This window comes from Arvicola amphibius, chromosome 1, assembly GCF_903992535.2.
Source record: "Arvicola amphibius chromosome 1, mArvAmp1.2, whole genome shotgun sequence".
Classification (NCBI taxonomy): domain Eukaryota; kingdom Metazoa; phylum Chordata; class Mammalia; order Rodentia; family Cricetidae; genus Arvicola; species Arvicola amphibius.
Window position 1 is genome coordinate 101,407,921 of NC_052047.1, and position 13,598 is coordinate 101,421,518.

The 13,598-nt window shown below is 47.4% G+C and overlaps 2 protein-coding genes across 2 annotated transcripts; both read left to right on the forward strand.

Moving 5' to 3' along the window:
* The first annotated feature begins 967 nt into the window (after positions 1-967).
* Positions 968-6,400, forward strand: Angptl4 (angiopoietin like 4). Its single transcript, XM_038331210.1, has 7 exons — positions 968-1,305; positions 1,503-1,613; positions 1,717-1,834; positions 3,405-3,518; positions 4,138-4,233; positions 4,321-4,602; positions 5,736-6,400. Exons 1-7 carry the CDS (start codon positions 973-975, stop codon positions 5,915-5,917), a joined length of 1,236 nt encoding a protein of 411 aa, XP_038187138.1. The 5' UTR covers positions 968-972; the 3' UTR covers positions 5,918-6,400.
* Positions 6,401-7,553: 1,153 nt separating this feature from the next.
* On the forward strand, positions 7,554-8,151 carry LOC119824940 (60S ribosomal protein L12-like). Its single transcript, XM_038345542.1, has one exon. The coding sequence runs from the start codon at positions 7,608-7,610 to the stop codon at positions 8,103-8,105; it is 498 nt and encodes a 165-aa protein (XP_038201470.1). The 5' UTR covers positions 7,554-7,607; the 3' UTR covers positions 8,106-8,151.
* The last annotated feature ends 5,447 nt before the right edge of the window (positions 8,152-13,598 follow it).

The following is a 13,598-nucleotide window of genomic DNA, read 5'->3' on the forward strand; positions in this document are numbered from 1 at the left end:
GAATTACACACCCTTATGCTACTCGCCTCAGAGCTGGGATGACAGGCGTGGGCTCAGGCACGGTTCCTGCTTTAATGCCTGTAAACTTCGGGACACCGCGGTGGAGGATAGGTAACAGGAAGAGGCCTAGAATTATAATCTATACAAAGTAGGCAGAAGTCTCAGAAATAACAACAGTGACAATTCGGACAGGAAGAGACGTGGTAGTGGACCGTCACAAAGACGTGCAACGACGAATCCTTGAGCCGGAAGGAGCGTGGGAGAACAGTGGAAGAGAGGTAGGGGGGCAAGGGATCTAACCTGATCTGGAGATTGCAGATCTCAGGAGGCCTAGAAGAGGGAGGGGCAAGGTTCTGTAACCCCCCTCACCCCGCCTCTTGTCATCTGAACTCAGCCGACCAGGAGAAACCTTTCTGCCACGTAACTCTGCCCCACTCCACTTCTGACTTGGGAAGGGGTCAATCAAGAAGACAACCACGTCCTGATTGACTTGTACGCCCTTTCCTCCATTGAACCAGGCGGGGAGCGGGATGCGGGGCTAGGGCTGAGAACTTCCGGGCTTAAGAGCGGACCATGCAGTGCAGGGACAGTCACGTCGCTCACGGGGGTGGGTCAAGCAGGCATCCCCAAGGATTCTTCACCCCGATACACACGCGCGCGCACGCACATGCACGTACACGCACAAGTACCTCGTAACTACCCGGCCTGTGGCACCTAGCACCCCGACACTTGGCCGCTTGCCCCGCCCTCGGCACTCCCAGGGCCCCGCCTCCGAGGATCTCCCTCCCACTCCCACACCACTTTATAAAATGGGGCGTTGGGTGCAACCGGGAAAAGCTGATCTACTGGGAGCTCCAGGCCCTCTTCTGCAACGCAGCAAGTCTAAGCCTAAGCCGACTTCCCCAGAACTCCAGCTACTGGGTCTCGAACCCCTGCGTTCCGAAGTCCTAGCATCGCCGCACCCCGGGAATCATGCGCTGTGCTCCAACTGCAAGCGCAGCCCTGGTGCTGTGTGCAGCTACCGCGGGGCTGCTGAGCGTGCAGGGTCGCCCTGCACAGCCAGAACCGCCGCGCTTCGCGTCCTGGGATGAGATGAACTTGCTGGCTCACGGGCTGCTGCAACTCGGTCACGGGCTGCGCGAACACGTGGAGCGCACCCGTGGGCAGCTAGGCGCACTGGAACGCCGCATGGCTGCGTGCGGTAACGCTTGTCAGGGACCCCAGGGGAAAGACGCACCTTCTAAAGACCCTGAGGGCAGAGTCCCTGACAGCGAGGTGACTTCTGAGACTCTGCAGAGTTTGCAGGTAGGTGCGCTCACTAGGGGGCTGGCTTCTTCTTAGACTCCTTTAGGGTCCCCTTCGGATACGCATTCGTGTGCACAGGAACCTCAAAGGCAGGGAGAGACCTCAAAGAATCAATGTGTGAAAGGATGGAAGGAGGGGGTGAATATGGAAAGGTTCCAACATAAAGCTAGGTCTTCACCAGTCTTGCATGTCTCCAGACACAGCTCAAGGCTCAGAACAGCAAGATCCAGCAACTGTTCCAGAAGGTGGCCCAGCAGCAGAAACACCTAGCAAAGCAGAATCTGAGAATACAAAATCTTCAGAGTCAGGTATTCACCCCAGGGCATGGCCCAAGTAGGAAAGACAGAAGACAAAATGGGGGGCCAACAGTGGTGGAATGTGGCTAATAGCCCTTTTCCTGTCCTGTCTCAGATTGACCTCCTGGCCCCCACACACCTAGACAATGTAGTGGCCAAGACTTCACGAGGAAAGAGGCTTCCCAAGATGGCCCAGCTAGTCGGCCTGACTCCCAATGCCACCAGCTTGCACAGTGAGTGTCTCTGGTCTTTGGTGTCACAAGAAAGAGACTGAATTTGAATGCCTGTGGGTTCACTAGGCTCTGGTCAAGGGCTCTTAGATGTGCCACCCTCCTGACTTCCGATCCTGCTTGGCTAGGTCACCTCACCTTTTTCCCTAACAAGACTGTCCCCAAAATCTTATTAGCCACTATCCAGAACAAGTGGATCAATACAGATCATAAGGAGCTGAAGTTTCAGGGGAGCTGGGAGATAGCTCAGGGATTTCACCCTGAGGGGCACAGGAGTGTGTCTGTCTCTGTGTGTGTGTGTGTGTGTGTGTGTGTGTGTGTGTGTGTCAGAGACAGGGAAGTTCCTAGTTCCAAGCCTGAGTTCACAGCCACTCTTACCCTGCTTGACATCGGTGACTGTCCACAGCCAACTAGGTGAGAGTTTGGATATCCCCCTTCACACCCTAAGGCTAGTTGCTGACTTCCAGCTGGGGAGCATATAGATTTGTTCCCTTCCCTGGCTTTTACCCAGGCATGGACCTGGACTTGGTGAGGGTCACGGGGGAGCTTTCCCATGTCAGCAGGCACAAGTTCTGGTTGGGTGATGTAGGGGAAGAGAAGGGCAGAAGGGGTGGTTTTGTGGGTTTGGGACTCCTTGACAGCCTAGCCAAGTAGGGGAAAGTTCAGAGCTGGAGAGACAAACAGCTGGCCCTAATAGAGACCACATGGGTGGTTTGGCAGTGTGCCTGTCCCGATTGGATGAGAGGAAAGCAGGGGAAAGGGAGCTGCCCAAGGGATTGGAAAGTGTCTGTCCCACCTCTCTGGGCCGTGTGGACGGAGCTGACTGGCAGAAAGTTCCCGCATGCCCCTCCCCCAGTGACCTTTTTCCTACTTTCCCTGGTTGGGCTGGGGGCGGATCTTCCTGAGTTTAGAGGCCCTGTCAAGGCCAAGTTCTTTTCCTCCTCTCTTCATTTCTGTCCCATTTCTTCTGGTAGTGGGGACAGCCATGTTCCACCCTACCCCCACCCCCACCTTAGTCTCCCCCTGTCCCATCTAGGCACTGTCAGCATCTCCTACTAACTAAACCAGAGTACCCCTTTGCCCAGTGAGCTCTCTGATGTTGCATTGCCCCAGATCCAACCCCATGATACTTTTAAGGCTGTGGACCAGGCTGTAGGTGGATTCAGGTTCTTACTGTGGACAAAGCTTCTCCTTGTCCCTGGCCTTGGGAAGCCTCCACTCAATGGGAGGAGTCGGGACACACCACCAGATGACTTCTCCCCAGTGGGAAGGACTCTGTGTTCACTTTGGGGAGTCTAAGTGGAGTTGAAAGAAAGAATGGAAAGGCATCCTTTTAGGAGTTTGAACCCAGAGAAAGGAATAAGAAAGGGAATCCCTTGCATCAGGACCATGTGCCAAATACTGATGGCAGGAGGGTGTGATACAAGGAAGAAAGGCTTTATGAAAAGAGAGGGTGCACAAGCAGTATGGGAAGAGGGAAGATTGGCAAAGGGGCTGGTTCTCATGCCACCTGGGTCTCCTGAAACTCTGAGGGCTTCTCTCCTGCTTCAGTCTTGCCTTGGTCTACTTTCAGGACCCCCCCGGGACTGCCAGGAACTCTTCCAAGAAGGGGAGCGGCACAGTGGACTTTTCCAGATCCAGCCTCAGGGATCCCGGCCGTTTCTGGTCAACTGTGAGATGACTTCAGGTAGGACATGTTGACCCCCAAGGAGCCTACTTGCCATGTACAGCTTTGGTGTCACAACATCCAGCCACATGTGACTCAGTGATAAAGCACTCGCCGTGTGGCTGTATTTATAACTCCAATACTTGAGCGGTTGAGGCAGGAGGACTGTTGAAAGTTCTAGAACAGCCTGTCTCATTTAAATAAACACGGGGTGGTAGCTTAGTTGGTAAAGTGCTTCCCTAGAATGCCTGAAGCCCTGGATTCCATCTCCAGCCCTGCATAAGCTGTGTGTGATAGTATAAGCCTACTCAGGAGGTAGAAGTAGGGGAGTCCTGATTTGGGGGTCACCCATGGTTATATAATGAGTTCAAGGACAACTTGGGCTAGAGGAAAAGTCCAAGCTCATTCTTAACTGCAAAAGCATGGTCTAGGCCAGTCTAAGGTAGATTTCAAAAATTAACAAAATACATCAGCAGCTGGTACCTGCAAGTTCTTGGGACGGAAGTCTATTCTGATCCCACTCTCTGAGAGAGAAGTGATGAGTTGTGTTGGAACATGGCTTCAGGCTTTGGGAAATAGGTAGGACAGTCAGCTGCCCTGTGAAAAGGGACTTCTGGTGATGTTTTGTCTTCTTGGGCAGATGGAGGCTGGACAGTGATTCAGAGACGCCTAAATGGCTCTGTGGACTTCAATCAGCCCTGGGAAGCCTACAAGGATGGCTTCGGAGATCCCCAAGGTCAGTGTTTCTGGGGAGGCCAGAGTCAGGAAAGGAGGGAGGGACGAAGGAGCATCCCACCTTATGGGATGACTTCTTTTGATGCAGGCGAGTTCTGGTTGGGCCTAGAGAAGATGCACAGCATCACAGGAGACCGAGGCAGCCAGATGGCTGTGCAGCTCCAGGACTGGGATGGCAATGCCAAATTGCTCCAGTTTCCCATCCACTTGGGGGGCGAGGACACAGCCTACAGCCTGCAGCTCACAGAGCCCACAGCCAGTGAGCTGGGTGCCACCAATGTCTCCCCCAATGGCCTTTCCTTACCCTTCTCTACCTGGGACCAAGATCACGACCTGCGAGGGGACCTCAACTGTGCCAAGAGCCTCTCTGGTAAGCAGATTTTCCTCAACTGTAGTCCACATTCAGGACCAAAGGATATCAGCCCTGGGGCCCTTTTTTTTCTGCTTGCCTGCTGTGTGCACTTGGTCCAGTCACTGAATTAATCTCTTCTGTTTTCAGTTTTCCCGTCTTTAAAGTAGCCATACTTGTGGTATCCACTCTTCAGGGTTATTTTGAAAATTCAATGAGAACATTTGCAGGGGGCTAGCTGGTGTTGGGCAAAGCCAAGACAGATCTTGGGTCTTGTGCATGTTAGCCAAGCATTCTGCCACTGAGCTGCAACCTAGCCCCTGGTGATTGTGTTCTAGTTGTCCAACACCAGGTCTCAATAGCTCTGGCTGGCCTTGAACTTATTATATAGCCAAACATGACCTTAAAAGGTCAGTCTCTACTTCCCAAGTGCTTGGGTAGCAGGCATGTGCCAGCAGGCTCCTTCCCATGGTGCTGGAGATCAATCTCATGATTTCATACATACTGGGCAAGCACTTTAACAACTGAATTACAACAACAGCCCTCCTTGTGTTTCATCTGTAAAGACAGGTTAGCCTCAAACTTCCTATCACCCTGCTTTAGCCTCCTGAGCTTTGTGATTACAGTGTTGGACCAGCAAGCCCTGCTCCATAGTGTAGCCGAGTTGGTAGAGAGCATTTCTACCATGAGCAAAGGCCTATGTTTCATCCCCGACACCATATAAACCAAGCACGGTAGCACACAATGGTAACTGTAGCACTCAGAGTAGAGGCAGGAGTAACAGAAGGTTAAGGTTATCCTTGGCTACCTAGAGAGTTTGAGGCCAGCCTGACTAAGAGACCCTGTCTCAAAAACAAACAAACAAACAAAAAGCCAGGGCTTGTGCATTAGCTCAGTCAGTAAGCATGAAGACTTAGTTTGATCTCCAGACCTACATGGTGGAAGGAGAGAACTGACTCCCACAAGTTGTCCTCTGACCCTCCCACCACTGTGGCATGTGCACACCCACACACATATGCACATGCACACAAAATAAATGAATGTAATAAATTCTAAAGGTCTAAAATCCAAAGTTCATCTTCTTGCCAGCTGTGTCCTCTCACAGTATGGAAGCGCAAGACTCTGACCTCGTCTTCTGTGCTCTAACCCTGTAGGTGGCTGGTGGTTTGGCACCTGCAGCCACTCCAATCTCAATGGACAGTACTTCCACTCCATCCCACGGCAGCGGCAGCAGCGCAAAAAGGGGATCTTCTGGAAAACGTGGAAGGGCCGCTACTACCCACTTCAGGCTACCACCCTGCTGATTCAGCCCCTGGAGGCCACAGCAGCTTCCTAGCCTCCTTGGAGCCTGGTCCCACACCAGAGGACAGTGACTTTGCTTGTGACCCTAAGATATCGCCAATCTCTGTTGGGGACAGGAGCTCCAAGTGGGGCTACCTGGAATCAGAGAAGAGGCCCATGACTGGAGAGACTGGAGGACCCCTTTTCCGTGTTGGGGGTCTGCACGTAGTGTTGTCTGAAACAGTCAGAGCAACAAGAAACAAATGGCCCAGACCCAGGAAGCAGGGGCTCAAGGGGCATTGAGACTCATTTCTTGCCTGGCAGAGAAGTCGGGGATGCAGAGGGACCACTTGGGTCCAACTAGCTGGGCCCTTAAATGGCAGACTCAGTCATATTGACTGTCTGGGAGACAGGGTTCCCAGGAGCCCTGGATTTGTATTCTCATGGTGCTGCTGTGGGTGCTGTGGATGAATGGGTGCCAACTGTGGTTACTGGGCACAGCTCACAGCATTCTTGGAATAAAAACAACCTCAGAACACTTTGTTCTCTGTTGTTTCATTTGTTTTTTTTTTTTAAAGCAAATAGTTTCAAAGTTGGCGTAAACATGTTCCTTGGGTGGAGACTGTATTCCCAGATCTCTTAAGGGCAGGCCTGTTGTTGTTTCTTCCACCTCTAGCAAGTAATCTCAGCCTCCTTCTTTTAGTGCTTCATGATGTGGGTCTCTCTTGTTTTTATTTCAGAATCTCCAAACAGGGCCAGGGAGATGATCAATGACCAGGAACACTTGTTCTTGCAGAGGACCTGGGTTTGGTTCTCAGCACCCACATGGCAGGTAACAACTGTCATTAACTTTAGTTCTAGGGATTCAGTGCCTCTTCTGACCTCCACAGGCTCCTGCACATATGTGATACACAGGCATACACTCAGGCACACACACACACACACACACACACACACACACACACACACCTTAAAAAATTAGAGCTGGGGAGATGGTTTAGAGGGTTAAGACACTTGCTGCCTAAGCCTCATGACCGAGTTGAAACCCCCAAACTTAAAGGTGGAAGGACAGAATGAACTCCACAACGTTGTCCTTTGATCAAAGTTGTCCTTTGACCACCACGTGCAAGGCATAGCACATGGGCTGGCACACAGACATCATACCCATGATAATCAGTTTTTTAAATTTTTAAAAATTAAAAATCCTAAAAAAATTAAAAATCATAAAACTTACACAATTTAATCATTAGGAAATCAGGTAATGGAAAAAGTTAAAACCCCTTCCTGATAGCACCAGAAGGGGTGCACATGTATCCTCAGAACTTGGGAAGTGGAGACAGGAGAATTGCCAAGTTCTATGCCAGACTAAGTAATACAATAAGACTCTGGATGCTGGGGATGTCGCTCGATTGGTCGTGCCTGGTGTGCACAGTTTCGAGCTTCCATCCCCAGCACCCCTGCATAAATAGCGTATAGTGGTAGATAACCTACAATGCCGGTCTTTGGAGGTGGAGGCATGAGGATGAGAACTTCGAGGTAATCTGGGTGCACTGGCTGGTTTTGTGTGTCAACTTGACACAAGCTAAAGTCGTCAGAGGGGAATGAGCCTCAGTGGAGGAAATGCCTTCCTGAGTTCCAGCTGTAAGACATGATCTCGCTTTCGGTTTTCGGCTCGGAGGAGGCAACGGTGCAACTTTCTTCGGTCGTCCGGAATCCGGGTTCATCCGACACCAGCCGCCTCCACCATGCCGCCCAAGTTCGACCCCAACGAGACAAAAGTCGTGTACCTGAGGTGCACCGGAGGTGAGGTCGGCGCCACATCCGCCTTGGCCCCCAAGATCGGCCCCCTGGGTCTGTCTCCGAAAAAAGTTGGTGATGATATTGCCAAGGCAACCGGTGACTGGAAAGGCCTGAGGATTACAGTGAAACTGACCATTCAGAACAGACAGGCCCAGATTGAGGTGGTGCCCTCTGCCTCTGCCCTGATCATCAAAACCCTCAAGGAGCCACCAAGAGACAGGAAGAAGCAGAAGAACATTAAACACAGTGTAAATATCACTTTCGACGAGATTGTCAACATTGTCCGGCAGATGCGACACAGGTCTTTAGCCAGAGAACTTTCTGGAACTATTAAAGAGATCCTGGGAACTGCACAGTCTGTGGGCTGCAATGTGGATGGGCGCCACCCTCATGACATCATTGATGACATCAACAGTGGTGCCGTGGAATGTCCAGCTAGCTAAGAAGCAACAAGAGAAAATATTTCAATAAAAGACCATTTGCTTAAAAAAAAAAGACATGATCTCAATGGTGCCACTGTGGGTGGCACCGTCCCCGGGCTGCTGATCCTGGGTTCTGTAAGAAGGTGGGCTGAGCAAGCCCGAGAAGCAAGGCAGTAAGTAGCATTTCCCATAGCCTCCAGGATCCTATCTGAGTTCCTGTCCTGATTTCCTCGAATGATGAATAGCAATGTGGAAGTGTGAGCCAAATAAACCCTTTCCTTCCCAGCTTGCTCATTGGTCCTGATGTTTCATCGCAGCAATAGAAACCCTAACTAAAACAATGGGCTACAAGAAAGAAAAGGAAGAGAAAAAAGTAAAATGAGATGAGATTAATTTTAGAAATCTCTAAGCCTGATGGTCTAACGCACACTTGTAATTTCAGGATTTGGGAAGTTGAGGCAGGGGTATCAGGAACACCATGAATTTGAACCCAACTTGGGCTACACAGTTTGACTCTATCTCAGAAAAATTTTTTTTAACATTTTATTCATTTATTAATATATGGGGGCAAGCTTCTGCCATGATGCATGCCTATGTGAAATTCAGAGAACAACTTGCAGGAACTGATCCTTCATGTGTATCTCGGGAACCTCCTTCACCTGTAGAGACTTCTTCCCTGTGCCATAAAAACATTTCTTATGTGGAGCTGAACGTATGGCTCAGTGGTACAGTGTATTCCTCATCTGGATGAGGCCATGGGTCTGGCTCCCTAGCAACACACACACACACACACACACACACACACACACACTTTTCATTGAATCCATTTTATAGAAATATATCACTATATTACTATTTCAACAAACTTTAATTTATATTCAATTTCAATAATATATTACTATTTCAACATATGATCAATATTTTACAGAGTTTTTGCATTTCAAGATAGGATCTCTGACTGACCTCCAACTCAATATGGAATGGAGGCTTCCCTCGATCCTTCTATCTCCACTTTCTGATTGCTTGCTTCTAAGACAGGTTAGATTCACTATTCCCAGCTTATATTATACTTTAATTTCTTCTAAGACATTAGACCCTTGCATGTATTACCTGTTTGTGGCACTTCTCAGTTTGGAGCAGCCTTGCCACACAAACTTAACACACACGAGCCACTGGCCAGTGGCTGCCATATTACACAGCATATTGCTACACAAATACTAACACAAGGGTTTTGGGTAAGTTCTTAACATTTTTGGCCATACATGAAGCATTGTTCTGTGTCATAAAAACACATTTGGGTCTGATGAGATGGCTCACTTGGAAAAAGAGCTGCCTAACATGGGTGCTGCAAATCAAACATGGGTCTTCTGCAAGAACAGCAAGCACTGTCAATTGCAGGGCATTTCTTGAGCCCTATTTTTAGTATTTTGAGAAATCTCCATGATGATTTCCATACAGGTTAAACGAGTTTGTGGTCCCACCAGCCCTGTATATGGGCTGTCTTCTGTCTTCATTCTCACCAGTGTTGGCTATTAATGTTTGCTTGCTTTCTGCTGTTGGTTTTGTTTTGTTTTGTTTGAAACAGAGTGCTACTGTGTAGCCCTAGCTGGTTTGGAACTTACTATGTATATCAGGTTATTTGCTATTTGTTTTGTTTTGGTTCTGGTTTTTTAACCAAGAAACTCTGTCTTTGACAGAGTTTCCCTATGTAGACCTGGCTGATGTTGAATTCAGAGACCCACTTCCCTCTGCCTCTCAAGTGGCATACACTGCTACACCAGGCCAGATTATTTGTTTTTCTTAATGGCTGCCTTTCTGAGTGGTGTAAGAGGTAGGGGTGGTTTTTTTTTTGTGATTTGTTTTGTTTTAATATTTAAGAGCTGGAGTTACAAACGGTAGGGAGTTGCCTGATGTGGGTGCTGGAACCAAACTGTGGTCAAAGAATAGTAAAGGCTCTTAACAGCTGAGCCGTCTCATTTGCACTTCTCTCATGGCTAGTGAGGGGAGTATTTTCCCGTGTCTACTGAGCATGTATACTCCATCCTTTCAGTACTGCCTGCTCATCTCATCACCCACCTTTCTGACTGGGTAGTTCGGTTTTGCTATTGTTTGACCTATTTATTGAGTGACTAAACATGCCAAGTCCTATGTCAGACATCAAGATCTCTGCCCTTCCTCACGTAGCTGCTCTTCCAAGCAGCTCCCATGGGAACAGGTTAATGTTTAACTGGAGATCTAAACTGGAACACTATTGAGATTAAAATGTGTTGCTGTCAACAATTAAGAAGGATGATAGATGTAACATGGCTTACTCTCGGGCATATCAGGATGATATACATACACACAAATAGGCAAAACATTCATACACATAAGATATTTAAATTTATTTAAAGATTTTATTTATTTTTATGTATACATTGTTCTGACTCCATGTATGCCTGCAGGCCCGAAGAGGGCACCAGATCTCATTGCAGATGGTTGTGAGCCACCATGTGGTTGCTGGGAATTGAACTCAGGACCTCTGGAAGAGCAGTCAGTGCTCTTAACTGCTGAGCCATCTCTCCAGCCCCAAGATTTTTAAATTTTTTTAAAGAGGGCTAAAGATGAATAATTTGCCAACTGACCTGAAATATCGTGTGTGTGTGTGTGTGTGTGTGTGTGTGTGTGTGTGTGTGTGTGTGTGATAAGGTTTTTCTTAGCCCTAACTATCCTGGAACTCTCTCTGTAGACCTGACTAGCCTCGAATTCAAAGATCTGCCTACTTCTGCCTGTCCAGTGCAGTGCTGGCTGGATCCACAGCACCTCAACTGTCTGCCATTATTGAGTCACTTGGCCGTGTAAAATCTTTAACACAGGTGTGTTTTTCTAGGAACTTCTGCTCACAACTTATGGTTACCTTGAATTCCAGGTATATTGGATCTTCATAGGACAAAGGATCCCAAAAATGAGAGAAGTTATCTACATTGGGGAGGTTGCACCCTGGAGCAGATAGATGATCATCCTGTAGGAAACCAGATTGATCCCCTGCGTGGCTGGTGATGATGCTAACAGGCACTAACAATGGTTTATAGTTTAACAGACTGACACCTTATCAGTCACCAGAGAGAAGGAACCGGGACCATTTCTAGACCAAGACTACGTGATTACACACACATCTTGTCCTTCCTCTCTCTAAAGCCAAAAGTTCACAGCAGCACCCTGAAGAGGAACTTGTGGTTTCCTTCCCCCCTGTGGACACCGATTAAGTCTCCGCTCTCTGCTTTACAATGTTATTTACCTCTTTTTTTTTTAAGATTTTTTATTTATTATGTATACAACATTCTGCCTCGATGTATGCCCGCACGCCAGAGGAGGGTGCCAGGTCTCAGTACAGATGGTTGTGAGCCACCATGTGGTTGCTGGGAATTGAACTCAGGACCTCCGGAAGACCAGCCAGTGCTCTTAACCTCTGAGTCATCTCTCCAGCCCCTGTTATTTACCTCTTTAATTGGTGTATTAGGATACTGAGCCTGGCTGGCTGAAATTTCAGGAGCAGTGCCTTTTGCTTCAAACTCTAGTTGTAGGTATGTTGAAATAGGCAGGAGGATTGGGAGTACAAGGCTAGCTCAATACACAACAAAACTAAAAACAAAACAAAACCCAAAGTCATCTGTTAACAGTGTTGGATTAGATAAACTCAAAGCAATGAACTCAAGATGGCATTAATGGCTTTAATTGTTTCAATTGTTTTTTTAGTTTATTCTCTGTAGCGTTGTTTGGTTGGTGGCATATGCAATAGTTTTCATGGAGGTCAGAGGACAACTTTCTGGATTCAGTTCTCTCCTTCTACCTTTACTTGGGCTCCAGTGATTGAATTTATACCCCAGAGCAAGCACTTTACCCACTGATCCATCTTGCCAGCCCTATTTATTATTTTTGGTTATTGTTGTTATTTGATACGAGGTCTTGTGTAGCCCAGATTGGCTCAAAAACTCACAATTTAACCAAGGATAACTTTGAACTGGATATCCTTTGGCCTCTACCTCTCAAGTTCTGGGATCATAGGTGTGTATTACTATCCTAGCTGTTTGTAACAAGGCTTTATAATGTAGACTTTACTGGCCTAGAACTGGCCATGGCCTCGAGCTTCCTTTGATTCTCCTACCTCAATTCCAGAGTGGTGGTATTACTGGCAAACACCACCATGAGAGGTTTCTTTTTGTTTACCTATTTGCTATCATATCCTACCTTCCCATGAGATTACTGAAACTTTGTCTTTTTCAATCCTGCATTGCCAACACATGTATGTATTTAGAAAGAGTTTATTAAAGAATGGATTAAAAGGATTTTCTTGTCCTTAATGCTCTAATTTCAATCAAAGGATTAATATGATCTGACTTATTTTTAAAACTCCCTCTGATCCAGAAGAAGTGACATGTGCCTGCCATCTTTAGCACTTGGAAAGAGGTGGCAGGAAGATCCATTTAACGTCTTCCCCTGCTACGTAGTGAGTTTAAGATCAACCAGTGGTGTAGGAAGTCCTTCTGTCTATATGTTGCTTTCATTGGTTGATGAATAAAGAAACTGCCTTGGCCTATTTGATAGGGCAGAACTTAGGTAGGTAGAGAAAAACAGATTAATGGAGATGGGTTAAACTAATATGTAAGAGTTAGCCAATAAGAACTTAGAGCTAATGGCCAAGCAGTGTTTTAATTAATACAGTTTCTGTGTGGTTATTTTGGGTGTAAGCTAGCTGGGCGGGTGGGACAAACAAGCGGCCCTCTCCTTACAACAAACCAGGGCTACCTGAGATGCTAAAGACTCTTCCCTGTGGCATTAGGAAAAACAGTGGACTGTGAGTGATGAGGGCAAAGGAGCGAGAGCAGAGAAAAGGAACTGCCTAGTCTAGTGATGGGGTCACCACTAAATGGCAGCATGAAGTGGCTGAGAAACAATCAAAACCAGCATGTCCTAGTGCTGAGGACTGAGCAAGGGAAATGAGCAGGGGTGAAGAAATGAATTGTCCAACCACCAGGGGAGTCTCACACAGGTGGCCATCCTGGAATAGCTCCAGCAGTCTTTATCTATACATCAGAACAAGCATGTTTTCCCCACGTATAAACAAGTTTTTCCCATCCTCCCAGAAAAAACAAATATGTCAAATATGTTTTCCTCCAACTTTTACATCAAAACATCTTTTAAACCAAAAATAATATTTATCATTTTGCTAACTTAGCTAAATATCGAGCCAGGTACATACTGTCTTTATAAAACTAAAAGGTAATTGACATAGGCACATATTTTCAAGAACAATCTCGTTCAAAACTTAACAAAGCATATTTACAGAAACAGGGGTGATCTGCCTCCAATCCTGTCAGCACTGAATCAGGAAAGCTTCCTGGGTCTGGAGTGACAACTGGCATCTCCAGAAAAGAAACCTGAGAAGCATCAGCTTCCAAAGAATTTTAGGGGAAAATATTCAAGAAAAAAAATGGGATTTCCAAGATTGATCACATCTGTCCCATGTGACACTAA

Bases quoted from the DNA above. Each gene is read 5' to 3' on its own strand.
- Angptl4 (XM_038331210.1), top strand. From the start codon at position 973: ATGCGCTGTGCTCCAACTGCAAGCGCAGCCCTGGTGCTGTGTGCAGCT. The intron at 1,835-3,404 runs GTGAGTGTCTCT...GTCTACTTTCAG, and splicing joins CAATGCCACCAGCTTGCACA to GACCCCCCCGGGACTGCCAG. The intron at 3,519-4,137 runs GTAGGACATGTT...CTTCTTGGGCAG, and splicing joins CAACTGTGAGATGACTTCAG to ATGGAGGCTGGACAGTGATT.
- LOC119824940 (XM_038345542.1), top strand. From the start codon at position 7,608: ATGCCGCCCAAGTTCGACCCCAACGAGACAAAAGTCGTGTACCTGAGG.